General features: G+C 41.2%; 1 protein-coding gene across 1 annotated transcript in view; it reads left to right on the top strand.

Annotated features, from left to right (window-relative positions):
* Positions 1 to 12867, top strand: part of ESRRG (estrogen related receptor gamma) — a 191366-nt gene that overhangs the window by 132108 nt on the left and 46391 nt on the right. Inside the window, 2 exon segments of the mRNA XM_028531427.2 lie at positions 4887 to 4997; positions 8579 to 8740. Of these exon segments, the coding sequence (XP_028387228.1) occupies positions 4887 to 4997; positions 8579 to 8740 (273 nt within the window).

Raw genomic sequence — 12867 nt, forward strand, 5'->3', positions numbered from 1 at the left:
TGATATTCCAGCAGGAGTGAACGGAGCCTGTGGCCAGGGGTTTCTATGGAAAAGCACGGGTCTCTCTTCTGAAGTCTAAACGTCAGCCCAGATGTCTCCCTGCCTCTGGTGCCCGGGCCAGACAGGCCTTGGGTGAATTACCGTAACATCAAGGAGAAACCAGGAGCAAGGAAATGACTATCTCTAGGTCTGTGTGTCAGTGCAGACGGAGTGACTGGGTCTTTCCATCACTTTCGGCTTGCCCGCAGCCTCACGGCCATAAACCATTCTAAGGGAAGTCCCCCGTGATATGGGGTGCATGTGGAGGGACACATGCGAAATGACCAGCCTTGCAATTGGAAAAAAGTGTTGGTTTATTTCCCCCTACAAGTTTATCATTCTGTTGACCTTTCACATGCACCCCATTTCATGATGTGAGTATTGTTCCCCATGAAAGTTGGGTTTTATCTGCCTGTACTTCTCTTTTGGAGCATATAACAACTATTCTTTCCCCAAAATAGAGTTCATGGCAAAGAAAGAGTAGAACATGGTGTTTAGAAGGCGGGATCTACAGCCATTCTCCCCGGCTCACCCTCCTTGCTCTGCCGCCTGGCTTTCTCATCCAGACAAGGGTTAATAATAGTCCCCACCTCATTAGGATTGCTGGAAGGAATTAACATGTTCATATATGCATAACAGCCCATTGCCTGGAACATCATAAGCTCTCCATAACCAGTGACTTCCAGCAACTGGCTCATGTTCTGGTTTATCCCGAAGCACTTCATATAGAGGCCGAGTTATTCAATGAACAGTGAAGGCTTTGGTTGTCAGGGAGCTGTAGGTGTGTAGGTGTGAGGAGGCAAAGGTGGCTAGAACAGGAACAAAGGGCTAACTCAGGACGCCACATTTAATGGCATCACTGTTTCGAGAGGGGGCAGTTATACAGAAGCTAGCTGAGGGTGGGCTCTGTTATCGTCTCATGTGTTTCTCAAGAATTTTAGATGGTCACAGTCTCCCTGGAGCATATGCATGAATATACAAATAATGGCCATTCTCTCCTTCCTAAGAAGCCTGTGGATAGGCACCGCCCCCTCCACCGTGGGTTAAACTGGTATGCTGGTCGGGACATTGTCCCGAAGGAGAACCCCTTCAGAGGCGGCCACCAGACTTCCACTGCGGTGTTCGATACTTCCTAGCTGCCTTTGCTTCTTTTCCTGCATTTCTTCCCCCTCTGTTCATGGTGGTTCCCTCGCAGAAATCTCAGGAGAGTTCAGGGGTGCTGCCAGGTCCTTCAAGGAGGGAGGTGTCCTCTGCTAGGAAAGGGAGCTATGGTAGCAGGAAGACACAACGGTGGAGGAGAAAGTCCCCACCTTCCTCACCTTGCTGTCCGAGAAGTCTTGCTTTTCTCCAGTCTGCTCCTGGTGCTCAATTACAAGCCTCTTTTGATAACAATTATTTAATACTGTTGCATTAGTCAGTTATTAACTTCATTCTCCTTTAAAAATGATCTTTACTTGACTATGACTATTTGCATTGTTCTTAAGTATTCCCAGGGTCTTTGTAATTCATGTGTTTGGCAAACCTTTGTTTGGGAGGAGTGTTGTCAAAGGCGTGTTTTTAATTGGGGAAAGTAGGCTGGGGTATCCTGTGTGATGCTCTGAAGGGAAAATTTTTATTATCCTATGAAATGCCGTTGACTTCCTGCTATTAAAAATGTGAAAACTACTTTTGCCTTTGGACTCTATCATATAAAAATTTGCACTTAGGCATAAAATGTAGACTTAAAATGAGCTGACCTAAGAAGGCCTCGTGCTGAACCGCTTTGCTGCTTTTGGAGTTTATTTGCTTCCCAGCATATTTTCCCCCTCCCTGTCCTGTTCTTGCTCTCCCAATTTTGTAAATTCTGACAATGTATGAGATTTGCAATTCCCTTGTGGCCACATAGGCGCACGCAGCGTTTGAAAGAAGCAGCAATATGAAATGTACCACTTGGTAGGTAATGCCAACTAGTAACATCTTTTAGGAAAAAAATAAAATAAAAAAGACAATGGCAGTCTCCACGTGAATAGAAAGTCTAGTTGCCTAATTAACTTCGAATCCTGTCAAACATCGAACATTGTGGGTATCTTATTTTCTGGGAGAAAGCTTTTTTCCAAACTTTCTCGAAACTGGCCTACAAGTGAAGTCAAAACAGAAATTGTTGGTATTTAAGGGGGTAAAGATGTAAAGCAGCCTTTGTCAGCTTCAGCGGGAATATTTGGATTAGACTAGTGTTTATTTATGGAAGATCTGGATTTCTGAGATCCTGATGGTAAATATTGTTATTTTTTGTTTGCTTCTGCTAAAATCGTTAGAGACTTCTACATCATGTATCAGGCTATTTGGATAATTATCCATTCTCTACTCAAATTTGTGTCGTGTGCTCATAGGTCAACTCAGGGAAAGCATCCTTTTGGATGGAATTGGTGTGAATTTCTGTGTGTATTCTAAAAGAATCACCTATTAGTGACAGGGATGAGCAGTAAATAGAACGGCATACCAAATATTTCTATAAATCACTTAGACATCAAGTAGTATCATTATTTGGATTGCATTTTTTCAGTTATCTTACCAATCTGTCAGACCCCAAATCTGTTAACCTACAGAACGAAGGCAGGGTAGATTTTCGAACTCCATGGGGACAGGTTTTCAATAAATGATCAAAATATATTTCAGTAAAATAATATAGCCATACTTCAATAAAATTATGAGATAGTGACAACTTTCTTATTTTTCTTGGCATTTGAAGGTTTATAAAATATTTTAATAACACATGTATGATACCCAGAGATAGTAATATAATATTAGATCATTAGAGAAAAACATTGGGGCAGGTGTTGTCTTTCTACTCACCTTATATTTAAAAAAGCAAACAAATTAAGGAACACATCAAAGCTTACTGAGCCAGTTAACAAAAGAGTCATTAAAAGCCTCAACCATTCTGACATGCAAATTATGCTTTATTTTTTAAAAGCATATTCCTCATATACTACTTAGGAATAATTTGTTATGTTATTGCATATAGCTTTTTTGTTCATGCAGTATTATTTTCAGTGAATGCTTAGTATACGTAATTTACTTGTTTTTTTTAATATTTATTTGTGTAAACCTACTAAATTATTCTTGAAGTTGTCTCCTGATTTTATTTAAACTCTGCTTTGATGTTTCAGCATGATGTGACATTTCAGGGTTTATTTAGAGACCAGTATATGTTTGTGTGTTTCACTGAAAGCAATCAACTCTTAAAATACTATCTATTATTGAGATAATATGAGAAATTGCATTTTTCTTTCTTTTGTGGGTTAATAATAATCCTTACCACTTGAGCGCATATATATATATATATATATATGCTCTCTCTATATATAGATACAGATATAGATATAGATAGATATATATAGATATATAGATATATAGATATAGAGAGAGAGAGAGAGAGATATCTATATAGATATACAGCTAGAGATATAGATATATATATATATAGAGAGAGAGAGAGAGAGAGTCACCTTTAGGATTCAGATGGAGATACTATCAGCCTTTCCCAATCTGCTGCCTGTATTTCCTGTGCCTCAGATAACCCACAACTCACATGTCACGTGATATTAATAGCGTGCCAAAAACTGGACCCTTAGCTAAATTGGCCTGCCAACGTGGCAGGGGCTACATCTCCCTCGGAGAAGTTTACAGAGACCATTTGCATATTAAAGACTCAGAGAGATCCTTCAGTAAAATAATAATAATACTGATGATGCTATTAAACCAAATCTATTTTGCACACTTTGAAAAATGCCAAAATATGTGCAATGCATTACTTAGCTGATTTTATTAACAGATAATGTACCGTTTCAGAAACGAAGGTGCAACCTAAAACCACAGAAAGAAGCTCTTGCCTCATTCTTCCTTCCGAGTAATCTGGTCTTTCTTTGGTGAAGGTCACATGGTTCTGTTTTAAACTTTACAGTTATACACCAGAAACCAGCTTGTTAACAAGGTCTTCCACACCACTCCCCCGGACAAAGGAAACATTATTTTAATTCCTTTCTTTTTGTTTTTCCTCTTTCCTTGATCTTTTAAATCCGCTGCTCGCACAAACTCCTTGAATCTTGACACAACCCATCACTCTTTGGGAGAAGTTGTTACTCAAGTCCACCTTGTTTTGCCTTCTTCCTGACTTCACCCTTCAGCTTTGAGCTACTCTCAGACTGCTTCTTTGACATCTTAGCCTGGAAGCTTTCAGGGAGTTCCTCTTTCTATCCTGTGCTCAGTCCAAACCTACTCCCAGTTTTCTCTCATTTGAAAGAAAATACAGATGTGTGCCAACGTGTAAGTTCTCTTCCTGAGACATGTTAATACAGGGTCATGATAATATGGAACAATCCTTGCATCTCACCTCTGCAGCATGAAGGTGCTTTTAAGATAGCTCAATTCACAGGTCTATATGGAATCCTCTGGTAGATGCCAGGTGTGGATAGCTGGTCAACTGGTCTACCTGACCCCCCCTACACAACGGGCTTTCAGAGAAGACTGATAGGGAGAATGCCAATTGCCATTGTCTTTCACTTCAGAAACAGTCTCTTTGCATTAATTCACATGAAACCATGCTTTTTCTTTGATGTGTAAATGTGACTTTGATGGCCTGACCACAGATGTCTACCAGGTTTATTATTCGGTGCCAGATTCGGTTTCCAGCCACTGTCCCTGTTGGGTTCACCACCACTTTTTTTCCTACATCCCTCTAATACCACTGGGCCATTCTGCCTCGCCTCTCTGTCTCCCCAGCACCCATGGGTGATGCTCTCTCTGTATTGAATTGGTTTGAAAGGTATCGACCTCAGTAGTAAGCCGGCGACTGTCTCTGCCCACAGGAGTACGTCTTGACAGAGTGCGTGGAGGTCGGCAGAAGTACAAGCGCAGAATAGACGCGGAGAACAGCCCGTACCTGAACCCTCAGCTGGTTCAGCCAGCCAAAAAGCCATGTAAGTACAGCCAGGGCATCTGGTTTCCTCACACACAGACACCCCCGCTAGTTGGCTGTGGTTCCATCAGTTCTGGCATGCGGGTCCCTACCAACTCCAAGGGCGCTTGTCTTTGTTGCGGGGGCAGCATGGCTCCATTCATGAAGACGGCCTTTGAGGCAGCAACTCAGCTAATTAATTATCTGTCCCCGGGTTTTCCCTCCCCACCCCGCACCTTGATTCACCTAGTCATTGTGTGGAAGCCGAAGCATATTAAGGCATAGTTTATATTGTGCGGATCTCACATTTACTGGTTATCTTGATTTTCAGAGGTACATAAAATGGATCATACTGCGATCATTAGTTCATTGGAGCTGTTCGTTTCAGATTTCACAAGAAAGTGATTTTTGTAGTTTTCACTAACTAAATGAGTTTGACTGCTCAACCTCCCAATGAAAATACATTAGGAGCCTCATTAATTTGGAGCTAGAGAAGGTGAACACGCAAGCCTAGCAATAGACTAAAACAAGAATGTGCCCCACTAATGACAAGCATAGGTTGATGGTTCCGTCTCAGATGCCCTGATGGGCCTTATGAATTGTGTTTAAAGAGCCCACGGTTTCAGAATGCCAGGTTCCAGTGCGAAAGGGTGATGGCATGTTGCTAAAATGCAAGGCCCGTTCTCTTTGCCATTAACTAAAAAGAGCTGGAATATAGATCGAGGCAATAACTGTATCCCATTTTCTGTTAAATCAGTTCACAGCTGTAGTGCAACAGACCTCGCATTTTAGGGTGTTTATGCAAAGAGTTTGTATTAGGCACGGAGAAGTGCTCTGGTGGAGACAGCTCTCGTTTTGAGCTGTCTTGGCCTCGGAAGGCACAACAAGCGCTCACCAGAGGAAACCACATCAACAGCAGTTCTAGAAAAGACTCAGGATTTTGCTTGTTTCCCACCCCCCCCACCAATTCTGCTCTCAAGGGAAGAGAAAGTGTCCGCTTCTAACTTGGATTCTCCAGGAGGGGTCGCTGCTGTGCACCGTTCAGTGAGCATATGGGGATCCGTTAAATAAATAAAACAGACCCTGAACTGTAAACCAAAGGACATTTTAGCTATGTCAAAGGAAAAACAACCAGTTTTACATAAAATTAAAGCTTAAGTGAACATATGGCATAGTTTCCTTTTGCCTTTCCAAAAAACATTATGTTGATTATACCTTCAATTGTCCAATCTGGCATCATCTCCTCAGCCTGCAAAAGCGGTTTGGCATTCTGCAAATACAATCTAGGACTGCTTTAAGCAGATTTTGCACATTATAATAAAAAACTTTCTGATAATACAATAAAATGCAATAAACACTAATGCTTAATTTCATTAGAGGCTTCGTTTTCCTGGATTCAGTAATACACAGAGTGCCCGTTTTTCATTCAGTTTATGCAAACATTGACTAAACCATTGATAATTTCCCCTACTGGGAGAAAAACGTGCACCAGCCCATGATAGAGAAACGTCAATGGTTTTCTGTGTGAACCTGAGAAATTGGGAAGTGGCTTGTCAAGTACCTTTAAGAAGATTACAGCAATTTCAGGGAGCCTCCTGCGTCTGAGATAAAGAAGGCTCCTAATAAATCATTACTCATTATCTCAAGGCCTCTGTGTTAATTTTCCCGAGTCCTTCCAATTAGTGTGTTTTTGTAACAAACATTTATAAAACTTAATTTTCAGATCCTGTCCGATAGGTGCCAAGAGACAGTGTGCGTGGGCTTTGCACAGAAAGTGGCTGGGGGAGATTTCTGGGTCCTGACTGATTGTGGACGGCGAAAGCCCAGGCATGAGAATTGTGTTCTATTGATTCTAATTAGGGAAACATTAAATAAGATTTACCCGGAAACAGTGCTGCCGGCTACTCCGTGATCTGAATGATGGGAATTCCCAAGCTTCCACGAAACTTCTCTGACCCAGGCACTTGGGTGAAACATTTCCCTGCACTAAATAAGAAATGGGATCAGGATTCCCTTCAGTCACACGTCTGTGCCCTTTCTCACTGCATGTTCTGCTAACCCTGAGCATCTAGTGGTTGCTGACAGGTTCCGTAGCATCCACAGAGTGATGGGCACTGCAACTTTCCCACGAGTAGCTGAAAACACGGGTGTTGTTTCTATAGTGAGTCCGGGACACAAATGGCATTCTCTGTTGATCCTGCAAATTTAAAAAAGAGAATCTCTATTTTACCTTTCATTTTTCACTAGAAAAATAGGACATTGGGGAATATTTTCCCCCAAATTTGCAGCTTAATGATAATTGAATATTCTGCCAATGAATGGTTATCTGTTGATTGTTTGCAATAAATATTGTTCCTCTGGCAGCCATAATAATAACATTTTAAATTATGTCAGAAAAAAATGCTAATTACAGTTTGCATAACGCTCTTTGTTATTGTGTTAAATGAGATTGAAAGGATGCTGTGTTTTCAATCCTAAGGTATAGGAAGTCTTTCCGTTTAGGGTAAAATGTTACAAACTTACAAAAAAATGATCTAGCCAACACTGAGGCAACGTCCCTTTGCTCACAAAAATCCCACTTAATGCCCTGGTTTTCTAGAGCGATAGCACGTAGAACGCGGAAATATTTGGGTTCGTCCTTACCCATGTCCATCTCCTCACCTAGCAGCAACTGTAAAATCTGAAGCTACACAGAGAAATTGGAAACAGGGCCACAAGAACAATCATTCCGTTAGCAAGGCTTTACAGCCCCTGCCATAAACCCTCCCATGCCCCTGAGCAGTAAAACACATTTGATGTGGTGCTTTTCATTCGTCTCTAGTGCTTATTTTATGAAGGTTTTTAAAAACATCTATCACAAATTTCAGACAGATACATCTGAACCAGAGAATGAACTAAACACAGCAGATGAAAATAGAGGATTTTGAATTGGGCACTCCAAAGAGGAAACGCTGTAACATTTAAGTAGGAGTGTTTTTCTGGACACGGACACTAGCTCTATTTGGAAGATTGGCTGGGTGTGCGGGGAGAGGACAAAAGAAAAGAACACCCCACAGACATAGAGTTATACAGTCCGTAACTCACCCAGGCAGAAGGGCTCTGACCTTTGCTCTTCTCTACAGGAATTAAGACAGTTAATGACTTACACGCCCATTATGGCTGTGGGCGGCAGTTCTTTGTCTTCCACATTATATTCTAGATTTCAGTGGTTCAGTGTGACTTTTTTTAAAGCTGTTGTATACTATTTAATCTGCTTCCCCAAATCCCACTTGAGAATCAAAGCGCGGACCCAGAGAGCATCTAACTTCTCTTATCTGTCCGCTAAAAAGCATTTCCATTCTAGAACAAATGCCTCATTCCCCACAAGGGCAGGTAGAGCATGGAAGAGGAGAGGAATGAATTCCGCTACCACTGCAGTGGCATACGTCTTGCCATCCGTTTGCCCGAACCCTGTTTAATATGCCCATATTGACCTGCAAGGAAAATACGTTGGGTTTGTAGTGGGCGATCCGGATGATTTTTCAAAACACAGCATGCTTGGAGGTTTGTTAAAAGAAGGATGATGCTACAGTGATCTTGTAGTGCTCTGGTCTGATCCCGCAGATAACAAGATTGTTTCACATTTGTTGGTGGCTGAACCGGAGAAGATCTATGCCATGCCTGACCCCACTGTCCCCGACAGCGACATCAAAGCCCTCACAACACTGTGTGACCTGGCCGACCGGGAGCTGGTGGTTATCATCGGCTGGGCGAAGCATATTCCAGGTACCGTTTCTGAAAACAAAAAAAAAAAAAGAAAGAAAGAAAAAGAAAAGGTTGCAGTTAATTCCCTCGGTTGTATATGTACACTTAGGAAAGTTCTAAATTTTCTCATTAGGATTTTTGTCGACCTTGACATTTGTTTTTATTGAATGTCCTACTTAATTTGAGCTTTGCTGATCTTCATAGAACCGTAAACCTTTTCATATCTGTAACAATTTGAACTCTTGTTAGTTATTTTTTTCATATATGAAGGTACTATGCTAATATATGATAAAACAAATATAATTTTTAAAAATTTCTTTATGCCTTTCAAAATTCTGAGCTTTCTCCTAAGGAAATGCTTTTACCTTTTCTTTTCATGTTCAGAAGTGTTTTTGCCAACAGTAGTCTAATGTACTATTTTTTTCTCTTAAGAATAATACATTTTGTTGTTCACAGTGGCTATTTACGGTGCACTATGTATTCATATACTATTCATATTCACAGGCTTTACTTTGGTTTGCAATTGTATATTTACCATGAATTTGTACAGAAATTAGGAAAAGAAATGTTACATTGACATCAGAAATTTTTTCATATGGTAACTTAAAAGCAGAATTCCAAATAGCCTGTTACCTTTCTTTGCTGACTCATTCTGTAATATCAAACTTATGCCTAATCACAAGTTTTTGAGAATTTTGGTAGTCTAGAATTATCATTTGTTGTTTATTTGAACTCCAATCTTCAAATAGCTTATCAGCAAGTGTTTGAATGACGAGCAATGTTTTTCTGGTACAGTTAACTTATTTCTGTCTCCTTAAACTAGTTTGTCTTTATACTTTGAATGCTACAGTAATTTCTTTAATCAAATTGATGGAAGTCCCTTTCCCAGCCCACACTGAAACCAATTTATTGGTCATGATACGCCAGCTATGTTGCTAACAGTCGTAACGAACTGTCAGGCGATATCGCAGTGAAGCTAATTTGAAGTCATTAGGTGTGCAGCGTTCGGGCGACAATTTGTTACAGTGGTTAGGAACACAGCTGACATTTCTGAATGGCTTTGTTCGGTGCCATTCTAGAGGAGGCCAAGCCAATTGTAAACTAATTTAAACATCACTCTGTATTATACCAGCTACTTTGTCTTACACTGTTTGCTAATAAAGCACCCCAAATTAAGTCAAAACTAGTTAAATAGGTGAGCTGGAGTGTGCGTTTCAGACTACACCTACACAAGGGTCACTGTGCGTACAACACGTAGGAGAATTGGATCAGACGGATAGTTGACGCTGCACTGGGAATGTATTTGCATCTATACAACTCTTAGAAAAAAGCAAAAAGAAAAGGATATGCCACAAGAGGTTGAGATGTTTGTGGATGGTAGCAGCGGTAACGCCCAGAATTTGCATGAGTGATAAATGTACACTTGCCAGGAAGGAGAATGTTGGGAAGAGTTTTAGAGCTGAGAAAAACAAAACTGACATTTGTTTTTATGCCAGAGTCATTTGTATTTATATATTTTACCATTTTATATACACACACATTCCCATATTTAAAGCGCCATTATTCTTCATGACTCTAACCCGGGGTTTCCCAGCCTTGACACTATTCATATCTGGAACCGCATTATCCTCTGTTGTGGCGGCCATCCTGTTTGTGGTAAGATGTTTAGCAGCATCCTTTGCTTCTACCCAGTCGCACCCTTGAGTTATGACACACCAAGACATCTTCAGACATTGCCTGATGTCCCCTAGAGGGCAAAGTCGTGCCCGTCCCCAACTGAGAATTGTTGCTTTAACCCAGGAATCGGTTACTGTTATCCTTAACTCGTAGGCAGGGAGGCCTGGTGCAGGAGGAGGTAAAAATGCACGCACAGAAATGCACGCATGTTCACACATGCGTCCAGTGCCTTCAAAGCGCATGTTCAGCGCTGCCTCCTGGAGTCGAATTGGGATATTTTCGTGTCCTCGTTGGTTGCGCTTGAAAGAACTGTTTCGAAATAATACTGATGATATTGTTATTAATAACAATAGCACGGGGGGCTTTGTCACTATGACTCCAAAACCTCCATCACGTCAGAGAACCCTCCCCCAGTTCTCCCTGGTTTAAGGGATTTGTTGGCCAGTATTTTGATGTTGGACAGACATCGCATAATAAGGACCAATAACACTCAACACCTCCTTCCGGCGTTCTCTGCAAAGAAAAAGTCAGTACTGAATTTGTGGGTCCAGTTGTGCATCGAAGTAGCAATGTCAGCTTACAAAAGAACCTGTCAGCGTGAAGGGGCTCCAGTGACTTTTGTGAAGGCAGTAACTTTAAATAACTATGAGTAACAGCAGTGCCAGTGGTGGAAACAATTACTATGTGATTATGTGTTCAGTCTTAAACTGAGGCTTAGAATTGGTGAGGACTGACGTTCCTCTCTCTCTATAGAGAGTGCCAGCACAGGTCACTGCGGAGTGATGACTCACAGCTATGGATTTTGTGACACCCTGAGGGTGTTTTAAATGATTGCAAGGAGTATCCTGGCTTTTCAGAAAGGGATTAGCAAAGCAAGGATTAACTGAAATTCTTTTTACCAGTTTAGCATTAAGTGTGCCATGCCGAGTTTGGAGTTAGAAGGATGCTCTGCTTTTGGAGTGCTGGTATACCCCGGGTTCAGGGACTCGGGCCCAGCAGCAATACGCAGTATGGGAGAGGGGTGCAAAGGCAAAGAGAAAGACTAAAGTCACATTTCTGCCTTGATAAAAGTCAAATCGAGCTCTTGATCACAGGACCCAGACCTGATAACCAGGGTCAGAGCTGGAATTTAAGCCAAATCAGAATAGAGATTTCATGTCTTCATCGTCGCTTCAAAACTCTTTGTTTCCTAACACTAGTGAAACCTTTTCTTTTAATATTACTAAACTTTAAGCCTTTGCTCTCTTTGTTTATCCTGTTCCCAGTTTGTGTAATACCGTGCATGCGCGGGTGCACACACACACACACACACACACACACACGTTTTAAAAATCAAGTTTACCATCTACGATAAGATCAGCAATCTTTCTGCACCGTTGGGAATGTACTATTTCGTATATTTGCCTTTGCTCCATAAAAAAGTGAAGAATCCAACAGAAAAATATTGAAAAATACATATGGAGGGGGCCTTTGTTATCAGTAAATAGAATTAGTTGGCTTACTTGAATAAATCATATAAATGGAAAAGTGGGTAGTTATGAAACATGACCATGCTTTATCTAGAGGGAAAAATAGAAAGATCACAAGGGCTTTAGAAAATGCTTGACTTTCGCTGGAGGAGCATAGGGCACGAGAACAGATGATGGTGCCCTAATAGCCCTTCTTAAGAATGACAGGGCCTCGCCATTAGCATCCTTTTATATCCTTAGAAATTGCTCACGCCTCGCTTTTCTGGTTCCTATCTGCCTGGCTCTTTTTTATTTCTCTTTCAATTTCGTCCGCGCTCGGATAAGCGCATGCTAACACAATATGATTGAGCTGTAAAATGGAATGCTGTCGCCTCTAATCTCTTTTATGTAGATACGGAGGCTCGGCACACTCCACTTCCTTCTCTCACCATTGTTGGCCCTTTTCAGAGCGGGCTGCCGAGTCATGGAGTCGCCGTCGGATATCAGAGCTAGGTTTCACAGGCTGTGATAAGGCGATTATCAGCCCGGCAGTCAGATCCATAATTGTTCTCTGGACTTGATTAAAATATTATTATGGACTGTGCGACTTTGTTAACGAAATGCGGAATGTGCTTAGTCAGACGGTGCTTAAAAAAGCATAACCCATATTAGCTGACCTATATAAGTGGCTTAAATGTATTTATGGATCTCGCCAGAGAGTTTACTTTTAAAAGAATAGGAAGGCATTTGAACAATTAAGGGAGCAAATGCATTTTTAGACACTTTTGTACTTTAGCCAATATGGCAAATTTTCAGGGAGGCCTGCTCGTTTTTAACATGACAAGTGAAATAATTACCTACTGAAGAAGGAGTTCTCTTATTCAAGTTTGGGGCCTCTTGGTCACATTTTAAAAATTGTGCCTATTGTAATGACAGCAAACAAAAACCTCCTTACGCATTCGCCTCATACAAAGTGAAAGCAGGAACATGAAGCACCAAAAGAAAACCACACTGGAACATAGT

Source organism: Phyllostomus discolor, chromosome 15 (assembly GCF_004126475.2).
Source record: "Phyllostomus discolor isolate MPI-MPIP mPhyDis1 chromosome 15, mPhyDis1.pri.v3, whole genome shotgun sequence".
Classification (NCBI taxonomy): domain Eukaryota; kingdom Metazoa; phylum Chordata; class Mammalia; order Chiroptera; family Phyllostomidae; genus Phyllostomus; species Phyllostomus discolor.